Source organism: Berghia stephanieae, chromosome 7, assembly GCF_034508935.2.
Source record: "Berghia stephanieae isolate SIO BIC M18660-M18661 chromosome 7, UCSD_Bste_1.3, whole genome shotgun sequence".
NCBI lineage: Eukaryota > Metazoa > Mollusca > Gastropoda > Nudibranchia > Aeolidiidae > Berghia > Berghia stephanieae.
Genome location: NC_088366.1, coordinates 13,330,200 through 13,356,059, shown reverse-complemented (window position 1 = coordinate 13,356,059; position 25,860 = coordinate 13,330,200). Strand labels below are relative to the sequence as shown.

Genomic DNA, 25,860 nt, shown 5'->3' with positions numbered 1-25,860 from the left:
TCTTCTTCTTCTTCTTCTTCTTCTTCTTCTTCTTCTTCTTCTTCTTCTTCTTCTTCTTCTTCTTCTTCTTCTTCTTCTTCTTCTTCTTCTTCTTCTTCTTCTTCTTCTTCTTCTTCTTCTTCTTCTTCTTCTTCTTCTTCTTCTTCTTCTTCTTCTCTTCTTCTTCTTCTTCTTCTTCTTCTTTCTTCTTCTTCTTCTTCTTCTTCTTCTTCTTCTCTTCTTCTTCTTCTTCTTCTTCTTCTTCTTCTTCTTCTTCTTCTTCTTCTTCTTCTTCTTCTTTCTTCTTCTTCTCTCCTTCTTCTTCTTCTTCTTCTTCTTCTTCTTCTTCTTCTTCTTCTTCTTCTTCTTCTTCTTCTTCTTCTTCTTCCTTTCTCTTCTTCTTCTTCTTCTTCTTCTTCTTCTTCTTCTTCTTCTTCTTCTTCTTCTTCTTCTTCTTCTTCTTCTTCTTCTTCTTCTTCTTCTTCTTCTTCTTTAGGGGCAGCAGGATCATATATTTTCTAATCAATCATCTCCACTTAATTCTACAAGAATAGAATTCTCAACCATGTACACAAAATGCACAAGGTATTGATAACTATGACAAAATAAATTAAAAGCCATGAAGGGAATAGATCTTAAGGCATTGTTTGTGGATTAAGAAATGTAAATGATATTATGTACACACTGAAGTAATATTTATAGGTCTTAGTATCAAACATCTCAATGTTTTGACAACCAGCCGACCTATTGAAATCAATGAAATTAGATTATTTCTATCTATATTCCACGAAATCAATTTATGTTTTGTTTTGAAAAGTTTTTTGAAAAATCACATTAAATCAGTACTTTGAAAAGAGCTCGAGATATTCATTTAGATTCTCTCCTAAAAATACTCATAAGGTTAAATACATGGCAGTACATTTTGTGTTATCTGGTACAGAGTGTGTGTCAAATCGATCTGGCACCAAAGATTTTGAAGAGCTTACCAGATTGATTTTGGAAGTTAAACACAACAGTCGAATTTGTCATGCGAATGAGTAGTTTACATATTTGGACACTGGACAACAATAGATTGCGTTATTTACAAAAAAAAAGCCTTCGTAACATGGTAGAATAAATGATTAACAGAACAGCCGTAAGTGACATAGTAGATTAAGAAATTGGCAAAATGCCCTTTGGTGGCATAATAGATTTAATAATTGACAAAATATCCTTAAATATCATAGTAGATTAACTAATAGACAAAATGAACTTAGGTGGCATCATAGATTGAATAATTGACAAAATATTCCGGGGCAGCATAGATGGAGTAGTAGATTGAATAATTGGCATACCGATTAGTCCATTGTATGAAATTCAAAAGAGTTATTTACAAAATGTAAACTTGAACATTTCTAACTTGAGGACTTTTATAGAGCAATGTCTATTAAATGTGGATTATCAACGCATTTCATAGGGGGTCCCTATCTAAAAACAACACTTGACATGTAGAACTAGTCATGACACCTGTAAGGCGATAATACGGCTATGTGGTCTCGTGGTATGATACTCGCTTTCGGATCAGATGGTCCTGGGTTCGAGCCTCGCTTGGCGCACAGTGTTTTCCTTGGAGGAGGCTCTTTATTCACATTCTCTCACCGTACTCAGGTGTAAGATGAGTACCTGGCCGTTAACAGCGTTGTCTCTGTCCGAAAAAAATTGTAATATCGCCTAACAGGCGTCATGTCCCGTCCTACATGTTAAATGTTTCTGTTGGCCAGGGACCCCTTGTAAAATGCTTTGAGCACGAATATTGGATATTGTTCTATATAAAAGCTCAATTTGAATTTGAATTTGTACAATTTCTTGTAAGGGATAACGCTGTTTATGGCTATGTGCTTATTTAAAACTGGGAGACTGTGAGAGAAAGTCAGCTAAAAGACTTTGAATCAACATCGCGGGACTCAAACCAGGAGCCCGTCGGTCCTAAAAACAGTGTGATACCGCTGGACCATATATCCACACATTGGATTTATCAGTTTACAAGATAGACAAATGTACGCAAATGAGGTGGAAATTTATTCATCATCATCGTCATCATTGCCTTTTTCACCCTGGGTCAGGATATAGGCCACAGACAAACAGTTTCCATCCTTCTCTATCCTGAGCTAACTTTTTTTTATCTCGTTCCATGTCTTATCACTTCTCTGTATATCAGCTTCTTTAATTCTTCTCAACGTTCCTCGTGGCCTTCCCCTTGATCTTCTGCCCTGAAGGTTCCAGTCCAATACTTTCTTTGTTATAGTTGAGTCATTCTCTCTAAGGGTGTGTCCAATCCACCTCCATCGTTTTCTTCCTATTTCCTCTCCCTCTGGTTTCTGCTGTGTTCTTTTCCATACTTCTTCATTTTTTATTCTATCCATCCAATTTATTCTGAGTAGCTTACGCATGCATCTGTTTACGAAAATCTGTACCCTCCTAAATACATGCTTGTGATGCATTCCAAGTTTCACATCAATACAGTTGGACAGACTTCACATTTGAGATTCATTATTACCATTTTTAGATTATATATTTACAAAATAGTCTAAAATACCGAAATTGGATTTTGGGTAACGTAAAAAATATCCTAAAGGCCCACAATATGGGATCTGGTATTTCTTTTTTCCTTTTAAATACTTTTATTGACAAATCGTCAAGACTTGATAGAATATACAACCAGTATATATCATCATCATCATCATCATCCTCATCATCATCATCTTCATCTTCATCATAATCATCATCATCATCATCATCATCATCATCATCATCATCATCATCATCATCATCATCATCACCACCATCATCATCATCATCACAGCCATTACATGACAGTAAAATAAAAGTATGATTTCAGTTAGAATCGAACTATTAAAGTTATAAAGGTCAAACAAAAGTATAGCATTTAGATAATCTTACTTACTATCCAGCGTCGTCCTCATTGACGTTGGCTGCCCGCATTCTGCGATGACAAATTAATGCTGCCCATTCCTCTCATCTGTTGACGGTATCGTACAACTCTCTTCCATTCATATTTGTCCATTCTAGGATATTTTTTATAACTAGGCCTAGATCTTTCTCTTCTTTGTTTGCCCCCCATTTTCCCCTGTACCACATCTTTCATTAGGATGCATGGGTTTCGGCTACTGATTTAATTAAATTTTAACCTTATCTTTTAAAAAGCAAATGAAATATAATGATTAGACAACAAATATTTACCGTATATTCAATAACATAGAGAAAACAACACAAAAGTACAATTTTTTTTGTCTTGTTCTTGTCTCAAGGAAGTTTTTGTTTTCTTTTATTTTTTTTTTTTTTGTATCTGAGTTTCATCTGGATTCGGGAAGGAGACCTGTAGTATGAAGATTACTACACTTTTTAGATGCCACAATTGATATTGACATCTCAAATGGAGAAATTCAATAAAAGTCTTCGTCCTCTTTCTCTCGTGTACAATGTAGTCTATGTGTTGTTTGATACAAGAGAGAGTTCACAGCGTAAAACGCAAACCCTTGTGAAGAATATAGGTATTAAAAATTGTCCTAACTATCAGGAGTATCCTGTGGTGTAATGGTAGCGCGTCTTACCGGTTATCAGAAGGTATGAGGTTCGATCCCCAGTCGAGGTAGACTGATTTTTTTGGATGATGGTTTTTCTTGTATTTTTCTTTTTTGCTTTGTCTGGCACCTTTCATACACACTTGTTCGGATCTTTGGCTTCTCAAAAGTCTGTTCTCTTTTCACTTTTCTTAAAATTATGCCCTTCCACTACTTCATCATAAGAAACCGTCTCCTAGGCATTCCACGAAGGAGTATAGATAATTCATCAAACAAGATGTCTGACATCAACAGGAATCACCCATGTTGTCCAAGGGAGCAAATTTGGGGTTAATAATTTTTCCCAAGGAAAAAAAATGGAAAGTTCCTGAAGAGGTACTCGAACCCGAGACCTCCCGGGTCACAATGCAATGTCTTGACCACTCGGCACCCTCTCTTTATATCGGTCACCAAATATTACAACATAACCGGACGGCAATTAATTATCTTTTCACACAGGTTGGCCTTTTTGTGTTATATTAGTGGATACTCATTTGTATGTACTCACAAAGCACAATAATTAAACATTTTCTGTCCTATGATTCTAATGGAGATCCGTTTGAACCTTCTCTGTGCTACGATGTAATGGTCTCTTGTCTTGCTATCTTTAGGGCCTATAACATTAAACAGATCCCACTTTGCACTGAGTAAATCAGAATAGCAAGTGCCGAGTTGCAGCCTGACACAGGCTTATAATATATTCTGGTAAGTATATTTCATTGGACGACACAAGATAGCCTAACATAAGGTTTGAAAATAAACAACTTAAAGTCACGCTTACGCCACTTTACAATTAAGACTTAAGGTCGTTCTACAGTAACGTGACAATCATCATCATCTTCATCATCACCATCATTATCATCATTATCATCATCATCATCTTCATCATCAGCATCATCATCGTCGTCGTCGTCCATCATCATCATCATCATAATCATCATACCATCATCATCATAATCATCACCAACCGCACCAATTCGGATTCCTGTGTTTTTCAAACCAGAAAACATATCCGCCCTGACCTCCAAGTTGCATTTAGGTCAACGTCTGATGTTGAGAGGTCCAACTAGGACACAATTTGACAAAGACACTAGTGACGTCATTTTCCAAAGTCCAAAAACAACCATGGGTGAAAGTAAAGTCAATTTTAATATTCCTCTCTACATATTTTCTGAAAAGAATGTCCTGAAAGAAAAGAAACAATACTATACCCGCTGGTACGTTCAAACCGGAAAATACGGACAGTCTGGATTGAATATTATTAATCCTAATGTTAACCTTGACCGGTGCTGGATAAAGATGCCCGCCAACCTCCCTGAAGAAGACACGCTGGCTTGGTTGACGGATGTCATGTTGTCTCACGGAAAAGAAATCAGAATCATTCTGGCAGCCTCTATTGCTTCAGATGTTACCATGGTAACCATAACAGACACTGATGTAGTTGTCATCCTTGCCGATTACCTTACACCCTCAGACGCAATGACAGCTTTTGGAAGTTCCACAAAAATTCGATTCTCAAGCGTCAGTTTATCTGGAACGTTCTCAGAGTGTGAGATGGCATTCCAAGGAAGTTCTGTTCACCAAATCAATAATTATCCATACCTTTCTACCCTTGAGTGGGTTGCGTCCTCTCGGAAATGGAGTATATCATTAGTCGTCACGTCCACGGGCACATCCGTGACAGGTTCCCATAACAATGTTTATTCTGCAGCTGTCAGTGGCCGTGACATTCGGGTCTGTGTGGAGAAAACGGTCAATATTTCCGATTGTTTTCACGGCATTGACTTGAATTTGAATGCCACAACTAAACACGTTACTCTCCAGTCTCCAGCTGTCCTGGACATGACATTGAACCCAGAAAGGACACTGTCAGGAATTACCAGCTCTGACTGTAAACGGAAACATTATCTCGTGTCCACGAAAGGCTGGGTCAAACAAGCGTCCTTCGTCATCGGTCTGTCAGATCCTGTGGACGCCATCACATCGGTTGATTTTGTGAAGATCACGTGGTTTCAAGAAAAATAAACAATATAGACATACAACAATAGACGAACACACAAGCCGTCATAAATTGGTTTAAGACCCTCACCAACAAACACACACTAAAATGTATACAGCTAGACATCTTTGATTTTTATTCCAGCATAACAGAGAAAACATATTCATGAGAGCAATCAAATTCGCATCAGAGCACACCGCTATTAACACCATTAAACACGTAACCGATCGCTCCTTTTCCATAATGGAGAAGTCTGGACCAATAAAAAAGGTCAATTTGATGTCACCATGGGTGTTTACGACGGCGTTGAAGAATGCGAATTAGTGGGTCTTTTCATAACACATCAGTTCAAGGATCAACTACTGAACCTCAACTTCGGTCTCGATGACGGACTAGGAGCCCATAACACATCATCAAAATCTAATATAGAAAGAATTATTAAGCCTTTAGTAAGATAAGATAAGATAATAATGAAGAAAAAAATAAGAAAATTATTTAAAGATCTCGACCTCAAAATTACAAAAGAAAATAACTTACACCAAGTAGACTTCCTATACGTAACCCTCTGCCTCAAACTGACATGTTCAATCCACACAAGAAACTCTAACAGCGCCCCGCTATACATCAGCAACAAACACTCCAACCTCCAACTCACAGAAATAAAACGAATACCCACACGATAGAACAACGATTGAATAACCTCTCCTCAAATGAAACCATATTATTCAACGAAGCAAAAGATGAATATAAAAAGATCTTCAAAAAGAGCGGGCACACCTCAACACTGATATACAAAAAATGGGACACATGCCACAAAGCATAAGCAGATCAAAAAAAAGGAGCATAAGGTTCAACCCGTCATTTAACAACGCAGTCACTTCAAATATTTTCGGCACACAGTTCCTCGCACTCAATGACAAACACTTCCCGAAGAACAACCGACCACACAAAATAAACAACAGAAACAACATCAAGATAAGCTACAGCTGCGCACAAAACATGAAACCGATAATTACTAACCACAACAAGCAGATCACACCTGAACCCAACAATAGCAAAAATAAAGACAACTGCAATTGCAGGAAGAAGGACGGATGTGCCCTACAAGGAAACTGCCAGAAAAGCGCCATCGTCTCCAAAGCCACCAGAGCCACTGACAATACCACAGCACAATACCATGGCAGCATAGAATCCCCATTCAAAACAAGATACAACAATCATAAAGCCTCCATAAAACATGAAAACAAATCAAAGAGCACAAAATTAGCAATACACTATTGGGGACAATTAAACATAAACAACACACTGACTATAACTTGGGAGATAGTCAAGCAAAGCTGCCCCGTCAGATGTGGTTGGGGAGAATGCAATATGTGCTTGACAGAGAAACTGGAAACACACTTACACAACCACAGACACAACAACACCTTAAACAAATGATAACGACTAATGACAATGTGCAGACACTTATAAATTCAAAAATAAATCCCCTCCCACGCCCTAATAATACTTCCCCTTATTATTATTATTATTATTATTATTATTATTATTATTATTATTATTATTATTATTATTATTATTATTATTAGAGTATTATTATTATTATTATTATATTATTAATATATTATTATGATTATTATTATTATTATTATTATTATTATTATTATTATTATTATATTATTATTATTATTATTATTATTATTATTATTATTAGAAGTATTATTATTATTATTATTACTATTATTATTATGATTATTATATTATTATTATTATTATTATTATTATTATTATTATTATTATTATTATTCATTGGGGGTCCCGATAGCTCAGTTGGTAGAGCACTAGCTTCACACTTAATGGAACCAAGATCGGTCCCGAGTGCTGTCGAGAATTTTTTTTCTCTCTTCCCCTCCCCCATCCAGCCCCAGCAGTGATTGGGTAGCTGGGTGTGTTGGATCTGGTGGAAAGTACTTTGTGATAGGCTAACGTCCTATCCAAAGGGTAACAAACAAATGCTATTGAATGAATGAATGAATGAATGAATACATTATTTTTTGTCGGTAAAATACAGATTATTATGCATACATTTTATACAAAACAACAACTAGTAACAATGACAACAAAATATAAAAATAATAATTGGAAAAAATAATAATCTATATTTTCTTAATAAAATATGATATAAACTCAGTAAGCCCTTTAAGGCGTTTCACTGGCATAAGAATTTTTTTAATGCTTTACATTTAAACTAAATACGATTTGTTATACATAAAAATGGACATGTCTCCCTGTTTCATTAAATATGAATTATCAAATATACTTACCGGAACAAAACAAAAAACAGATCTGAACTAGTCTGAGAAGCTTCCACCTTTGTCATAAGAGCCTCTCAAACCTATTCAAATCTTTCTCCGTTCTCATGTTCTCTGGCAGATTAGTCAACGAAATTCCAGCGGCATAGCGAAAGGAATGTCGCTTGTTTTTTTTATGTTTGGGACATTTATAGTATTGTCGTGACTAAAATCATATTTTCTTTCCTCGAAAGTTACTAAATTGTCTTGACATTTTGTGGATAATTATTAAGAATTTTTAATGTTTCAAAGTCAAATTTTAGTTGGTAGTCAATATCAATTCCAAGTAACTTTACCCTCTTCACAAGGTATTGTTACTGAATCAATATTAAATACTGGGCCCTTATTGTGTGTGTTCATTTGATTACAGCTAGAGCCTGGAACTTGTCTGGATTGGCCTTCATGAAATATATATGGAACCAATTAGTAAGGATCTGGCTCTCCTGCTCAAGAACATCAATAAGAGTTTCAAAATCTTTATGGCAGTAGGATTGTGTAGTATCGTCCCCAAGGCTGAGTCTTTTATAAATAAAAATGTGTCATTTACAAATATATTAAAAATCAACGGACCTAGAATTGATCCCTGCGATACCCCCTTTGAATTTTCTTCCCACTGATTATGAACTTCTCCAATATTAACTTGTTGTTTTCTTTTTGATAAATAACTTTTAATCAATATTGTAGGTTTTCGTGCCACCCCAGAAAGGACACCATTCGCTGTTGGTGTGCCTTCCTGACAGTAAAGTTGACAAACTCCAAAAGGTACAGAACATGGCGACCAGAATGGTTCTGGGCATTAGTCGACACGAGAAAACAAGTGTAACAACTATGCTCAGAACACTACACTGGCTGCCCGTTCGAGCCAGAATCGAATACAAAATTGCCTCTTTTTCTTCAACGTACTAAATTTCCGATCTCCGACCTACATTCATGAACTTGTGGTCCCCTACTCCCCGATTCGCCAGCTTAGGACATTGGAGATCCAGCTACTAAAAACGCCAAAACACGGCTTACTAATTTCGGCGATAGATCTTTTTATAAAGCATAACCTTCCTTTGTTAGTAAGACTACCGGGCAGCGTAGAAAGTTTTGAGAGAAATCTAAAGACTCATCGTTTCCAGAAATTTTTATCCTAGGCATTTTCTTATTGAAGATTAAATTATACGTTTCTTTTTTTATTCCATTTTGTTGAATGTCAATTTCATTTTGTAAAACTTGCATAGTTAGTGTGTGCGACTGTTTTGCGTCTGTCTGTTTGGCTCGGTACGAGTGTGTTTATGGTTTGATAAGTATATTGTAAAGCGCTTTGAGGCTTTGGCGTTTAGCGCTATATAAGAACACTTTATTATTATTAATAATATACTAAACTTAGTACTATATAACGATGAGTACTGGATTAATAATATTGACCATTTGCCCTCAGTGGGGAAAAGTTAGCATGACTCACTCCTTATATCGTTAAATCTTTCATTCGCCAAACATCCTTCACATGCATATTTTGATTATTTCATATGTGATTATAATGCTTGTAGAGAAACCCTGAATGCCGTGAATTGAGATGCTCTTGAAGGCTACGGTGTGATTGAAGCGTGGGTGTTTTTTAAAGACAAACTAAAAATTTATAGAATCTAAACACATTCCATTAAGATGTTACAAAAACTTTAAATCTAATAAACCGTTATGGTTGACAAAAAAAACGTTAAATGTACAATCAATAAGAAACATAAATTGTACAAGAAATTCAAAAAGTATAATACAACAAATAATTGTCATAATTACTTCAAGGTTAGAAAAAAAATTATATACACGGTTCAAAATGCTGTGAAAACGTATGAATGTACATTGGCACACGAATGAAAGAATAGTTCGAAAAGCGTTGGAGACATGTCAACAGAAAGTTAAAAAGAAAACCAGGTGGCAGTGTCTTACTGAAAGATGATGGTGCCAAGGTTACTTCGGATAAAGATAAAGCTAATGTTTTAAATGATTATTTTTCATCTGTGTTTGTTCAAAAAGATACTACAAATATACCAACGTTCAATGTTACAAATTAATTAAGGGTTCACGATTTCTATATTACACAAGAAGACATACTTGCAATTTTGTTGAATTTAGATGTGGCTAAAAGCAGAGAACCGATTCCCTTCATCAGCGCTTACTGAAGGATGTGGCCTTTGATATATCACCGCCACTATCAACAATATATAATACGTCTCTGGAATCTGATACCTTACCTATTGAATGGAACCAAGCCACTATTACTGCTATTCATAAATAGGGCAGCAAATTGGATGCTGCAAACTACAGACCCACTAGTTAACATGCATACTCTGCAAAGTTATGGAGTTTATCCTGAAAGACCGAATAATGGACTTTCTTGAAGGTCATACGATGCTAAACGATAATCAGCATGATTTTAGATCAAAGAGTTCATGCATTACTCAACTTGGTGGTGGAGGATTTTACCAAGTTAATTGATCGTGAACAATGCATTGATCTTGTTTATCTTGATTTCCTCAAGGCTTTTGATTCTGTACCACATGAGAAATTATTTATTAAACTAAAAGCATATGGATGTAAAGGGAATATATTTAACTGGATTAAATACTTTCTTAATAATCGAATACAAAGGGTTACTGTCAATGGATAGGGTTCTGATTTTAAGAATGTCATTAGCGGTGTATCCCAAGGAAGTGTATTGGGACCACTTTATTTCATTTTATATATAAATGATTTACCATGTGACATAAATTTAGCCTGTAATCTGTTTGCCGAGGATACGAAGATCTGTCGTACAACTGAGCATCATAACATTCTGCAAAATGATATCTTTTCACTTTTCAAATGGTCCACAACATGACATTTGGATTATAATGTTTCGAAATGTAGAGTACCTTATGGAAAGGATTTGGGGGTTACTTTTGATTCATTTTTTAATTTTGACTTACATATTGATAATTGTGTAAGCCGTGCAAACTGAATGATGGGAAACATATATGGAACGCTTATAAGACTTGATAAAACCATATTTTTGTATTTGTATAAATCGCTCGTTCGACCAATTCTGAAATATGGAAATTGCATGGGGAGCCCATTATATAAAAGACAATCTATTGATATTGAAAGTGTACATAGGAGAGCTACCAAAAAGATCCATGCGTTACAGTATTTAACTTACCAAGTTTGAAATATAGAAGAATTCTTGGGGATTTAATTCAGGTTTATAGATTAGTACATGGTCTAGATAGGATAGATTTTTCTATTATGTTCTAATATTACTTTTACTAGAGGGGACAAGTTTAAGATTTATGTCACTTGATGTAAAACAAACATAAGACAAAACTGGTTCGGTATTCGTATTGTCCAGAAATGGAACAATTTGAAATTTGAAACAAAGAATGCAAAATAGATGGATTATTTCAAGGTGTTAGTAGACAGGGAATGATATGATGTGAGACGTAAATAAATAGTTTGAATTTGACGTCACTCAGTTCTTTGTTATTGTTTTTGCCACCAGCGTTTTATGAGTAATTCTCACTAAACTGTATTAACCAGACTATAAACGTTCAATGTTACACATAGTTTTGTAGTTGGTCCGTATACTTACGGATGGCGATGTTGTGAGCTTCTTAGCCAAGCGCATTCTATCTATATGACAAATAATACTTGTTTGCTGTGCTGTTGACATGGCTTTGAATCTTGTATGTAAATATCATGCATGGTTATCTTATAATGGTTATTTTCTGTATTTATGGATGCATGAGTATGTGTGTTTGCGCGCGCGCGTGTGTGGGTGTGCGTGTATGTGTGCTTTGCATGTCACGGTTAAATATATATGCTTGTACAACACACATACATGAGTACATTTACGTTGATATATTATCTTTACCACGTGTATCATTATTGTATTCTTTCAATCAATAGATTTCTAGCTTTATCTACTATTAATATTAAGAACATTCAAGGGATTTTATCCTATTTTGCCCAATAACATATGTTATGTTGTGTGATGTTATCATATTTAAGAAAAAAGTTCTATGTTAGAACAGATGTATCTTGGAAAGGAATCTCAGGTGTTTTATTACAAGAACATGATGGCACACAAATCCCATACCAGAACACAAGCAGGAAGCTTCTAGACAATGATAGACGCGAATGCTATGGGGATTATTATCAATCTGAAATCCCTCAGCAGATATCTCTTACTGAAAAGAAATCGTTTATTGTTCTTGAAACGGACCACAAACCACTCACATACATTAAAAACTACGAAATAAACACCAGTAGAGTCTAGAGGTGGAGTTTATTTCTGCAAGATTACTCATTTTCAATATCCCATATTCCTGGTTGCGAAAACATCCATGTAGATTTACTGTCAAGATTGGTGTTATGCGTAATTTTGTGTAATGAAGGCCAACCAGTCAAACAGCTGTGGCTGATTTTATCTATTTTCATTCTCCCCATTAACCTTTTAAAACTCACTTTTGCGTCCGCCAGATTGATCTGTTTTAGAATTGCGTGGAGGTCGATTGGCATCGGTCAGAGTGATATTGACCATTTCATTCTTTAATCCTGATTCCTACCTTCATTGCTTGTATGATCCACTGATTTGCGTCCATATTTTAATAATATTTTTTATGTCAGATCATATTATCACAAACTTATTATATGAAATATATTGAGTAAGTGACACACAGATCCTTCAGACTTATGCAATATATTTCATATAATAGGTATGTGATGATAAGGATAATTATATGATTTGACATTTAAAAAATGTTATTAAAATATGGATTCAAATCAGTCATTTTAAATTTTCCTATGATTGCATAATATATCATAATAAATGCATTGTATTTAAATTTGTTCCAATTATTTTTTTCATTGGAGTGTTATTAAACATTTAAGTAAAGAATAACCTAATTAATATGTAATGGTATAATGACCTGCTTGATTTAAGAGACAAGCATCTCGTCATTGTATGTTATTAATTTCACAGGAAAATGTCATAATGAATTCTCTTAATGTCCTTACTCATTATCGGTTTGAAAAATATTTTTTCAGTTAATATCCAAATATAAAGTAAATCTTAAACGTGGGTGCAGTGGTGTCACGTTACTGTTGAACGCCCTTAAGTCTCTATGGGAAAGTAGCTTAAGGCTGAGCACAAGTTGTATATTTTCAAACATGTTGTTAGGCTATCTTGTGTCGACAACCCTTCTTGGGCGCCCAATAAAAATGACCCATCATGATATGTTATAAACCCATGGCAGGCCGCAAATCGCCACTTGCTATTTATTATTCTTGATCGCACTATGCAGGGTTGGTTGTGTGTTTAACGTTAAGGGTCGGATAATTCGAAAATTAAACGAAGTTACCTGTGATGTTTAATTGGAACTCTGACGAGTCCAATTCCGAATGGGGAACACATGAATAATCGCGTGACTGCCAGGCATTCACGAGCGTCAGAACAGACAAACGGAACAAATGTAACGGGATGAGATACATAACTACAATAAATATGAAGACCCCAGATTAGAAACCTCGGCCCCCATTGTCAATGTTTTGGATTTTTACTTACTTTTATGACACATTTTCCTGTCTTATTAAGTCTCTACATCTATCCCTTTCTTTTCTTGTTTGTTTTTGTCAACAACTCTTCGGGGTCTGTTATGGGGACTGTTGGAATTTTCTCCCTCGCATGATTAAAAGTCCCTTATCTATGCCATAACAATATCGGGTCAATTGTCGATTGAAAGCAAGTGATGAGTAATCTTAAAACTTGTTTTTTAAAAACCATTAAGAACCATTATCGCATAGTCAACATAACTTATAAATTCAAACAAACAGGATATATAGCATATAACATATCAGATAGTGCATGAAAAAATAAAATTGAAATAACGAAGAAACACAATAAATTGCACGACGTAAATAGACAAAACAAGACGCATTCAGCCTTTTAGACAATCCAACATGAACCGACAGGCACGTGATTCTTCATTTGTAACCCAATTCAGAATTAACCAGTAGATTTTTGACCAATCAAACCTTAAAATTTGTGACACACCCTCACACGTGCTCTGACAAACATATTTGGTTGTTTATAAACAATAATGTGAATGAAATCGCCCTCTCTCTCTCTCTCTCTCTCTCTCTCTCTCTCTCTCTCTCTATGGTCGTTGTTATTGTTTTTATACCGCCAAATGGGTGACTAGTTATCACACGATTTTCTCGATCAGATTTTAAACGGTTACATTCACTGTTAGTTCTATTGACCAAGCGGTTGAACAGTCGGTATTTTATTTAGACACATACCATCGATAGTAAAGCCTGTGTAGTTTCCTGTGTCTCCCAATCACTACCATTGTTTACATTATGACGATTGTCCGAGAGGCGTGGTTATCTACCTGTTAATTGGTGTATGAGGTAGAGTAGCAAAGCATAGCGCGGGTTACTGTGTTATGTGAATCGGACATTTGTACGGGTAGCCAATAAATCATAGCACATAGAAGTCCGATCAAAGCTAGGTCAGTTCGATCAAAAGAGTGACCATTAAGATCATAGAACAGAAAAGGTAGCTCTGTCCTATGTGTGCGAGTTCAATAAAAATATAACACAGAGAAGGCAAAACTGTGAGAAAAAACATTAAATTGCTGGCGGTCCGCATTGCCCTGTTCGGTGACAAATAAAAAGATCCGTACGTCATATCACATCTCCATGGCATAAAGGAATGTGCCTTGAAACTTATTGGAATAATCACTATTCAGACACAAAAAGGATAGTAATAAAATCTTGTTTGCAAAGTACACTTGAGAAGCACGGTTGTTCTCAATATTTTCTGTATCTGAGTCGGTGTTGGGTCAAGGGTGTAGAAGTACCCATTCTACACATCTTCTTCACGAGAAGCCAGACCAAACTCCGCTATGAGTAACATAGGAGAAACCCTGGGACAACAACAAATCAAGATTTATATGTGTGTGCGTGTTGGTGTAAGTGTGTGTGTGTCTGTGTGTGTGTGTTGTCTTTATATGTTACTAAATAGGTTCTTTTACTGTCAAACATTTTTTTTAATTTTAACACTTTCTTATTTATATTTGAAATAAAGTTGTAGTTTAATTAAATCAGCAGACGTGTTTAATCATTTAAAGTTATACTTTTGTTGGGATCTTTTGTGATTTTATTAGTCCGATTGTGGTTGGAAATATATTTCTATCTTAATGTCATAAAACAAATTACACATTCGAAAACGAAATTCAAACGTAGATATTGGCTCATCAAACGTGAATAGTGTACCACTTTCGAAGTTTGGATTGGAGATTTTCCAGTTCAAAATGCTGGGAAACAGGACCTGAGGGGTAGATATTGGCTCATCAAACGTGAATAGCGTATCACTTTCGAAGTTTGGGTTGGAGATTTTCCAGTTCAAAATGCTAGGAAACAGGACCTGAGGGATAGATATTGGCTCATCAAACGTGAATAGCGTACCACTTTCGAAGTTTGGGTTGGAGATTTTCCAGTTCAAAATGCTAGGAAACAAAATAAGAAACAGGACCTGAGGAAGCTCAGCATTATAGAGGCCTGGATGTCACCCATTAGCGTCATGGTTCGTTGCAGAAAAAGTAGTTATCAATGACGTAGGAAACTTAAAGAGCTTATAATGAAGAATAGAGCGTATTTTTATTTTGTTTATTTAAATATTATATAGGTATAGCATTCAAGAATAGAGCGTATTTTTAAAAAATCTGAAATGAATGTTTATAAGGAATTTTTCTGAATTTGTTTAGCCTTCGTGGCTGACCATCATTTTTTCCTCTATTTTGTTACCGCTTAATGTCACGATGGAGATTCGACGTGGTATTTTACATGGCTGCCTCTATTCTCATCCCCCCCCCCCCCCCCCCCCGGCCGATTGGATTACCGAAAAAAACGTCGCCGGCTTTTTGCGATTTGGATTTGATTGATTTTTTTTTATTGTGCAACTTGTGACAAGAAACTTAACAAATTACTGCATTACAACCTTTGGATTAAACATACAACAATTGTGGACTACTGGACTGCTATTATGAAGACTAGCATCCGGGGGGTGAGAATAGTCACTTCGATTTTACATACCTCAAGATAATATTAATAATAATAATAATAATAAAAATAATAATAATAATAATAATAATAATAATAATATAATAATAATAATAATAATAATAATAATAATAATAATAATAATAATAATAATAATAATAATAATAATAATAATAATAATAATAATAATAATACTTTATTGCATCCCAAAAAAGAATTTTTTTGTACAGACGTGTTATAATTTACACAATAAGATAAAAAATACAATGGAAACAGGATGTATAGATATAAAAAAGGAGCAGCTCTATAACCAGAGCTGCGTTTTATAATATGAATAATTTCAACACTGTAAAATAGTTAAAACTGTCACTATAAATTGAAAATTGAAAAGATTACAAAACAAATAAATTAATAAATTAATATTTCTATCTTTAAAAAGTAAAAATGAGAAATAATTATATGGAATGATTATTGCTTGTTGTTATAAAGCCTAATACTGGACGGCAGAAAAGATTTTCGGTGTCTCTCTGTTTTCGTTGAAATAGAGAAAGGGCGACCACTTCTTTCTGACATAATAATTGATGGTCTTAGTGGATGATACTGGTCATTTAATATTTTAGTTATTTTATTTATACAAAATTTCTCGTATAAAAGATCTACATCGTCAACATCATTTATATAGCGTTTAATGGATTTTTTAATATTTGAATTTATTTTGTTCCTTTCCACTGCTAAGCAATTGCCTCCCCAAGCTGTTATACAAAATGACAAAACACTTTCGATTACTGCTCTATAAAATAATGTGCAGAGGGTTTTATCTATTCTAAACTGAGAGAGTTTTGATAAAAAATATGTACGTCTGCACATCTTATGCCTAATTATTTTCAAGTGTTCATCCCACTTGAGCCTGTCATCAATCGTTACACCAAGGTATTTGTAGTGAGGAACTCGCTGGACGAATTGGTCCTTTAATTTTAACGGTTCTATCGGTTCCTTCACTCTCCTAAAGTCAATCACTAGCTCCTTTGTCTTGCTTATGTTAAGCTCTAGGTGGTGGGCATCACACCAAGACACAAATCTATCAATTTCTTGCCTATAAGCCACTTCGTTGCCATTTGTTATGAGGCCTTGAAGAGCGGTGTCATCTGCAAACTTTATTAAAGGTACACTCAAGTTTTGACTTCTACAGTCATTCGTGTATATTGTGAATAATACAGGGGACAATACACAACCTTGAGGAGCACCAGTATTTGTAGTTATACAGGAAGATTTGTTTTGTCCTAATTGAACATATTGTGCTCTCTCCGTAAGAAATTCGAGTACCCAAGCAGTTATATAAACTTGTTTAAATTCAGACTAGTCAATTTTTGAACAACCAACTGAGGTTGCATTGTATTGAACGCTGAAGAAAAATCTGCAAAAAGCAATCTGCAATAGCTCCTAGCGTGATCTAGATGCCTGTAGATGTTGTTTGTAAACCGCAAAATGGCATCCTCTACGCCACGTCCTGGTTTGTAAGCAAATTGATGACTATCACGCAATGGCATAAACTGATTCCTAATTTTAACAAGAACAAGTTTTTCTAAAGATTTCAAGACTATTGAAGTCAGTGCAACAGGTCTGAGATCGTTCATAGTTTCAAGTTTTTCTTTTTTTGGAACAGGAATAATTTTTGAAGTTTTCCAAATTTCAGGGATCGAAACGCATTGGAGGGACCAGTTAAAAATATGTGTATAAATGGGGGAAAGCTGATGGGCACATTCTTTTAATAGTTTTCCTTTCAATCCATCCGGCCCAGCAGCCTTCCTCTCGTTTAGTTTCGAAAATACGAATCTCGTTTCCTCTTCACTGACCTCAATAGTCATTTCATCTTCCAAAGCCCTGTCTAATTTATGTTTTTCATTTTCAATATCAAATTTGTTTGCTGTGTCGAAACGTGAATAAAATTTATTTAAAGTTTCAATTTCGATATCTTCTGATATAATCGTGGGTTTTGGATTATAGTTAACAGCAGTTTTAAGCCCCCGCCACGTGTCCCGTATATCCCCAGAAGAAAAGCATTTTTCAATTTTATTTTTGTACTTGTCTCTACAACTAGATATTACCCTCTTTATCTCTTTTTGTTTTGTTTTCAGATCTTTTTTGTTTCCACTAGTATAGAGAGTTTTCTTTTGGTTCAATAAAAGTTTTAGATCTTTTGTTATCCAAGGCTTGTTGTTAGGATAATATTTTATTTCTTTTTTACAAGACACTAGCTGTTCACAAAATTTTAAATACTCACTCACACAGTCATTCAGCTCATCCACACTATCACATGATTCGATAAAAACATTCCAGTCAGTGCATTCAAAACAACCACGCAAATTTTCACACACACTTCCGTTCCAGATCTGTACACTTTTCTTTACTGGTTTTACACGTTTAAAAACAGGGCGGTAGGTGGGGAGTAGCAAGAGCATGCAGTGGTCAGATAAACCTAATGGGGCACGGGGTAAACATTTATAACTATTTTTAATATTACACAGGAATAAATCTAATGTTTTTTTGTCCCTTGTCTCGCAGTCCACGTATTGATGAAGTCCTGGGAAAGTAAAATCGTTACATTGGTTAAAATCGCCAGTGACCATCAATACGGCATCGGGTGACTTAATTTGAATGTCCTGTATTTCTTTCCTCAAAATATTTTTCGCTGTGGTGTTGTCTGATGATGGTGGAATGTAGACGTTGATGATGATGACATGAGTATATTCCCGGGGTAGATAATAAGGTCGTGACGAAACAGTAATAAATTCAATATAATCGTCACAATACATTTTCTTTATCTGACAGTTATTGGGGTGGCACCATTTGTTGTTAATATATGTGCACACCCCACCCCCAGTTCGTTTATTTACATTAGTCCGATCTCCTCGAAATAGTGAATATTGTTCAATATTAAAACATGATGATGGTATGTGACGAGATAGCCAAGTCTCTGTTAACGCTATTATGGAGGCTTGACGATAGTCACTATTAAAACGACACAGTGAAAACAGTTCATCAATTTTATTTTTCAGTGATCTTACATTACCTGTCACTACACAGGGTAAAAATGGACGAAAAGGCCGTCTGTTAAATTTTGTTTTTATTCCTCCTTTTCTCCCCCTCTTTCTCACTTTAACAAACGATGTGTCAATAGTGGGTGGTGGGGGTGACACGGGTTGGAGGGATCGGAGAGTCTCTGGAGTATAAGTTATCGATAGGCTTTTGGCAGCATAATTACAGGCTAAAACACCACTTATGCTTATAAATATACTAATAAATATAAAAATCAGGAACAATATATACTTCACATCCATTTTGAATAAAAATTAGGCGTAAATTCCGACGATTGAATGATAAATGATAGCTTGTAGCCATCTTTTAAATGGGTGGCCAACGAAATGAGAAAAGAAAAAAAGGTTAGAAAATGAGAGAAAAATACACCGACTGAGAGAAAAGGAAATGCAACTTGAAAAGGTAATGAAGTCCAAAGAGCTGGAAATAGCTATAGAACAACGGGCAACAATGGGATCGAATTTCTCGGAGAATGGGAGCGAAGACAGTTCTACGCAAAATATGGATAGACATCAGAGTGCCACATTGGCTTTTCCCATGCAAAACTTTTAGCCACAAGTTGAAACCATCGCCTTATCTGTCGAACGAACTGAGAGAAAAAAAGTTAGAAAATGCGAGAAAAATACACCGACTGAGAGAAAAGGAAGTGCAACTTGAAAAGGTAATGAAGACCAAAGAGTTGGAAATAGCAATAGAACAACGGGCAACAATGGGATCGAATAACTCGGAGAATGGGAGCGAAGACAGTTCTACGCAAAATATGGATAGACATCAGGGTGCCACATTGGCTTTTCCCATGCAAAACTTCTAGCCACGAGTTGAAACCATTGCCTTATCTGTCGATCTCTTCTGTGAGCTAGTCCAAGCTAATCAACTCGATGAGGAGAAATTATTCCAGATTGTTTGTCCATGGTGTTTCAATCTCCCATGGGTTTTCTTTAGGTGAATTCGTGGAACAAAAAGGAGGGTGTGTAGCTTGCAGACCTGAGCCCTGGGTGGTTGGTTATATGGGGGACGATGAACTCGGCGAGGTATTGTGGAACACCATGGTAGAATGCACGGTGACTGATGGTAGCACCTTTGTAGATCTTGTGATTGTCTCATGGCAACCCATGCAAAATGAAAAGTAGATTGGACGCGCTACTTGTCCTTTTAAAAAAAAATCGAAATATGAAATAATATTGAAATATTATCATTATCATTTTCTTATCATTATCATTATTATTATTATTATTATTATTATTATTATTATTATTATTATTATTATTATTATTATTATTATTATTATTATTATTATTATTATTATTATTATTATTATTATTATTATTTATTATTATTATTATTATTATTATTATTATTATTATTATTATTATTATTATTATTATTATTATTATTATTATTATTATTATTATTATTATTATTATTATTATTATTATTATTATTATTATTATTATTATTATTATTAATTATTATTATTATTTATTATTATTATTATTATTATTATTATTATTATTATTTATTATTATTATTATTATATTATTATTATTATTATTATTATTATTATTATTATTATTATTATTATTATTATTATTATTATTATTATTATTATATTATTATTATTAAATTATTATTATTATTATTATTATTATTATTATTATTATTATTATTATTATTATTATTATTATTATTATTATTATTATTATATTATTATTAAATTATTATTATTATTATTATTAATTATTATTATTATTATTATTATATTATTATTATTATTATTATTATTATTATTATTATTATATTATCTATTATCTTTTTTAAAAAACAGTGTTGGGGGTATACTTTGTTCCGTACAGCCTATGTTTAATAATTTCTCTAACTAGCATAGAATTACAAGGTAATAAAAAAAATCATTTAACCATTTTATCACATTGAAAAACTAGTAACTAGCCAATCTTTTTTAATTAAGGGTGATTATAATTCTATTGCGCGTTGAACAACATAATTATTTAGAATATCTGTTTGAGCGTAATTATCGGTGTTCATTTGACCTTGGCCTTGGGATTCGGTGCACCACTGCAGACTATATGGCCGGATCCGATTTTATCGGTGATGGCTCAAGATATTCGTCTCCATCTATGTAAATTTCCACAATACAGTAGTATAATTAAATAAAATTGGACGGTTACCTGTTCGAAATAGTCTTTATTTCTCCGTAAACACGATCGGCTAACCCCTCGGTCCAAAAACCCGATATCTTATATGGTCAGAAACTATACATTAAACAGCAACATATCTGACGTTATTTATGAAAAATCTGAGAAATAAACAATTTCAAATTTTGACAGTATTTCAACAGTAGAGTGTATTTTAAGTTTGTTTAGGGAAAGGGAATTTTAAAACCTTTTTTCTGCCTGTGTTGGCTTACTCAACTTGGCCTGTTTACTCGTTTATTGGTTACTTTTTCCATAAACCCATGAATGGAAAAATGCACCAAGTTATCTTGTTATTCTGTGCGATAGAGAGACCGAAAAGTAAATTGCACAATTTAATTATGAACAATATCTCATGTTTGAAACACGAATTGTTTAAGATTTTAATGAGCTATAAATAGCGTTTTGGCATTGACAATTAAAACCTTACATACCTCTCTGAGAATAGGATTCAGTAGTCTGATGTCACGCCGCCTGGCAACGGCAGTCATCTTGGTTCTAAACAAAGAAAATCATTACTTTTTATTCTTCATGTTGGCTAGAACTTTTCATTCCCTTTTCATATGCCTTGTGATCAGAATGTGTAAAAGTCAAAACATGATAAAATGTATGTGTTTGTTTTCCTCTGGAAACGCTTTTATGCTCGCCGGAGAAATATTTCATACGGGCGTCCGCCATTGTTCCGATAGTTTAGAGCCAGTGTTACTAAGTTACCATGCGTCATTAGGAAGGAAGTGACGTTACGACTGTTGAAGACTATTGCTTTGGTGAGTTCATAAAGGTTGTTGCATAAATATTGTAGCTCATTGATTGCAGCAATGCAATTTCTTTGTCTTCTCGTGAATGGCATCGTTCTTTTGAATATAGTGTATGAATAGGCCAAATACAATAAACATTGATTAAACAATATTTCGCCTATCTAATATTCTACAACCTTTGTTTAAAACGACGAGGACGGGTTTTATCATTGTTGCATAAATAATTCTCCATCTTTTCAAATCAGATTTTTAAATTATTATACTCAGGGAAATTGTCCTCTGGTCAATGTTGAATATTTTATTCCTTCCATCTGTTTCTTCCGTTCTTGCTTTTGTTCAATGTGTCAATGATTTTTCAATTTCAAGTATTGCTTTGTTGCAATTTTCCATTTGCTTTCAAAGATTTAATTCACTTCGAATCTAAATATTTGATATAAACACTCTCAAACCAATCGGCTTTCATGTGCCAAACTTTAAAGGTCAATCTCAATGTCAATAATATTAATAATAATAATAATAATAATAATAATAATAATAATAATAATAATAATAATAATAATAATAATAATAATAGTAATAATAATAATAATAATGATATTATTATTATTATTATTATTATTATTATTATTATTATTATTATTATTATTATTATTATTATTATTATTATTATTATTATTATTATTATTATATTATTATTATTATATTATTATTATTATTATTATTATTATTATTATTATTATTATTATAATCATTATTATTATTATTATTATTATTATTATTATATTATTATTATTATTATTATTATTATTATTATTATTGTTATTATTATAACAAAAAATAAGGATAATAATAACAATAATAATAATATAATAATAACAATAATAATAATAATTATTATTATTATTATTATTATTATTATTATTATTATTATTATTATCATTATTATTATTATTTTTATGACACGCACATTTGGATCGGAAGGTCATGGGTTCGAGCCTTGCTCGGCGCATAGTTGTCCTTTGAAAATGCAGTTTACTCACATTATCTAACTGTACTCATGTGTAAAATGAGTACCTGTCGGGAAAAAATTGTAATATCGCCTAACAGGCGTCATGTCTCGTCCTGCATTGTCAGGAACCCTCTGTAAAGCGCTTTGTGCACGTTTAGTGGATATTGCGCTCTACAAAAGCTCAACTTTTTTCGTTATGGACAAACTGGTGTGAATCTAGCTTATCCATTATTTCATTTAAAAGAAATTGTAAAACAAACCTCTCAAACACTTTCATAACTACTGGTGTTAACGCCACTGGTTTAATGTTATTTGAACAATTTCTTCGGAACAGGGATGATTGCATAGGTCTTCCACAAGACGTGTTGAAATAGATGTAAAACAATAGCCAATTGGTTACAAGTTTTTAAAAATTTGCCACTCAGCTTGTCTGGCCCATATGATTTGTTGACATTAAATTTCATACAAGAAACAATGACTTCATGTTCGTCAATTGTAAAAAGATCATACGGTTTATCTACTATCTTATAGTAATAATAATAATAAGTGTTCAATGTGTTTACATTCATTTGAGAAATCAAAACAATCAAATCTTGATTAATGAGAATTACGATCATTAGAATAGTTCAGTTCATTATCAAAACAAAGGGATTGCCTTTCAGGGACGGTACCAGTGACTTTTTTTATCAGATGAGACCATGTGGTACACGAGTCGTTGGAGGATTTTTGAATTTATTTCTACATTCTCTAACTTTGTATTTATTTCCTTCATTTGCTCTTTGTTATCTGTCGAAGAAAAGCTCTCTTTTTTCATAGAGCAATTCCTTCATCTCACACGATACCCAAGATTTATTATTCGAGTAGCATGTCATTGTCTTACCTCGAATAAACAAATCTTCAAACAATTGTATGCATGATGTAACAGTGTCCGAGAGTTAATTTATGTCATCAGTATTGTATAAAAGCATCTCCCAGTCTGTTGTCTCATAATGATAATAATAATAATAATGATAAAAATAATAATAATAATAATAATAATAATAATAATAATAATAATAATAATAATAATAATAATAATAATAATAATAATAATAATAATAATAATAATAGATCTTTATTGTCCATAAATATGGCAGTGTTGAAGTTCAGCTGTCGCGTCGTCTGACCAAATGTTCACCGACCGTAATGTTGATTTTATCGTCTTCAACTTCGGTTTGTATTTTGGAGTTAGTAGTATATTGTTGTGATCCGAGTCTCCCAGTGATGGTAGTTGGGTACTTTTGTAGCCGTTTTTGACAGTTCCATAACACATGTCAAGAACGTTGTTATCCCTTGTTGGCACTGACAGATATTGGTGATATTTTGGACATACTTTGCTTGTATAATATTAAAATCACTTATTACAATGAGTTACAAAAGTTCAACATCGGGCGGACGCAGTGTTTGTTTTACATGTATACATGTGTTTTCTTGTGTCCATTTGTTAGATAGTTAAGTATAAAACACAGCACCTACTCTCTCCTTACTAGAATGCAGTGTCCTGTCAACTCGAATCAAATGGAATCTGCAAACCTTTACATGAGCGTCATTAATGTTCTTATTTAGCCAGTTTTCCGAAAAACATAACACAGATTTTTATCTAGAATTCATAAAAGTACTTAGAGCAGGCCTGTAGTTCACTATTTCTGTTTCATATCGATCTCATATTTCCTAAAACAAAAATAGGGCAAAAAGTCTTTTTGGTCCTCTGTTTCTAATCCTAGTTCTAAAACCTCCTCGTTAGTAGGAATATAAAAAGCATGAGAAACCCTTGTTAAATTGTTAAAGTAAAAATTGCATGATCAGCAGTTTATAACAATAGTGTGTAAGTGTGTTATAGTATTACAAATGTGTAATAGGTGTGTCAATTGTATTACTGTTGTGTGTTGTACACACTTTGCAGTTATTTTTAATTGTATTATTGTGTGTTTTACACACTTTGTAATTATTAATGTCGTTAATATACATGTGTAGGATAAACCGTTATTAAATTGTAAAATATGTATTATCATTTTATTATAGTAGTGTGTAAGTTTGTTATAGTATTAGATATATGTAAAACGTGTGTTAATTTTATAATTGTCGTGTGTTTTACACACTTTGTAGTTATTTTTAAAATTGTATTATTGTGTGTTTTACTCACTTTGTAATTATTTCTTAACATACATGCGCAGGAGAAACCGTTGTTAATTTCTTTAATATGTATTATGATTATTTTATTATAGTGTAATTGTGTTATAGTATAAGATATATCTAATCCTTGTTTTGATTGTATTATTGTTGTGTGTTTTACACACTTTGTAATTATTTCCGTCTTAGATGTGCGATAGCTATAAGATTTAAAAAATAGATAACAAAAAGTCCATGTTATAATGTCAATGTCCTAATGTAATGTCTGTGAATAGATACAAAGATGCAACGTCACATAAGTTAATAACACTCACTTTAAACAATGTTGATATATTTTAGAATAATAATAATCATAGGTTCAAAATTACTCATAACAGATCTTGCATCTCTATTCGGATTTGAACTTGAGACATTTTCGTGCGATAGATAGACGCCTTACAATTTGATCAATAAAGAATCGGTGTGTGTGATCACGACCACGACTCATGGTCGTGATCAACACAATTCGTCGTTTTCTTACGATTCCTGTCTTCTCTGAAAGCCCATAATCGCGCAGAAAGCTTAATCAGCGAAAAAAGATGAAACAT

At 33.5% G+C, this 25,860-nt stretch overlaps 2 protein-coding genes and 1 long non-coding RNA gene across 5 annotated transcripts in view; 1 reads left to right on the top strand and 2 right to left on the bottom strand.

Moving 5' to 3' along the window:
• LOC144976459 (uncharacterized) overlaps positions 1-5,624 on the top strand; it is a 9,432-nt gene extending 3,808 nt beyond the window's left edge. Inside the window, exon 3 of the mRNA XM_078920751.1 lies at positions 4,603-5,624. Coding sequence (XP_078776877.1) covers positions 4,603-5,624 — 1,022 coding nt within the window. The remainder of the gene's footprint in view (positions 1-4,602) is intronic.
• Positions 5,625-16,161: 10,537 nt separating this feature from the next.
• On the bottom strand, positions 16,162-21,837 carry LOC144976150 (uncharacterized). The gene is made up of 2 exons (XM_078920333.1): positions 21,772-21,837; positions 16,162-20,276 (listed from the first exon to the last, which is right to left on the bottom strand). Exon 2 carries the CDS (start codon positions 19,367-19,369, stop codon positions 17,363-17,365), a length of 2,007 nt encoding a protein of 668 aa, XP_078776459.1. The 5' UTR covers positions 19,370-20,276; positions 21,772-21,837; the 3' UTR covers positions 16,162-17,362.
• A 2,382-nt stretch (positions 21,838-24,219) lies between these two features.
• LOC144976718 (uncharacterized) overlaps positions 24,220-25,860 on the bottom strand; it is a 31,684-nt gene continuing 30,043 nt past the window's right edge. For all 3 annotated transcript variants that reach the window (XR_013646152.1, XR_013646150.1, XR_013646153.1), the window contains one exon: positions 24,220-24,814. This is a non-coding gene — a long non-coding RNA (uncharacterized LOC144976718). The remainder of the gene's footprint in view (positions 24,815-25,860) is intronic.

Bases quoted from the DNA above. Each gene is read 5' to 3' on its own strand.
- LOC144976150 (XM_078920333.1), bottom strand. From the start codon at position 19,369: ATGGATGTGAAGTATATATTGTTCCTGATTTTTATATTTATTAGTATA.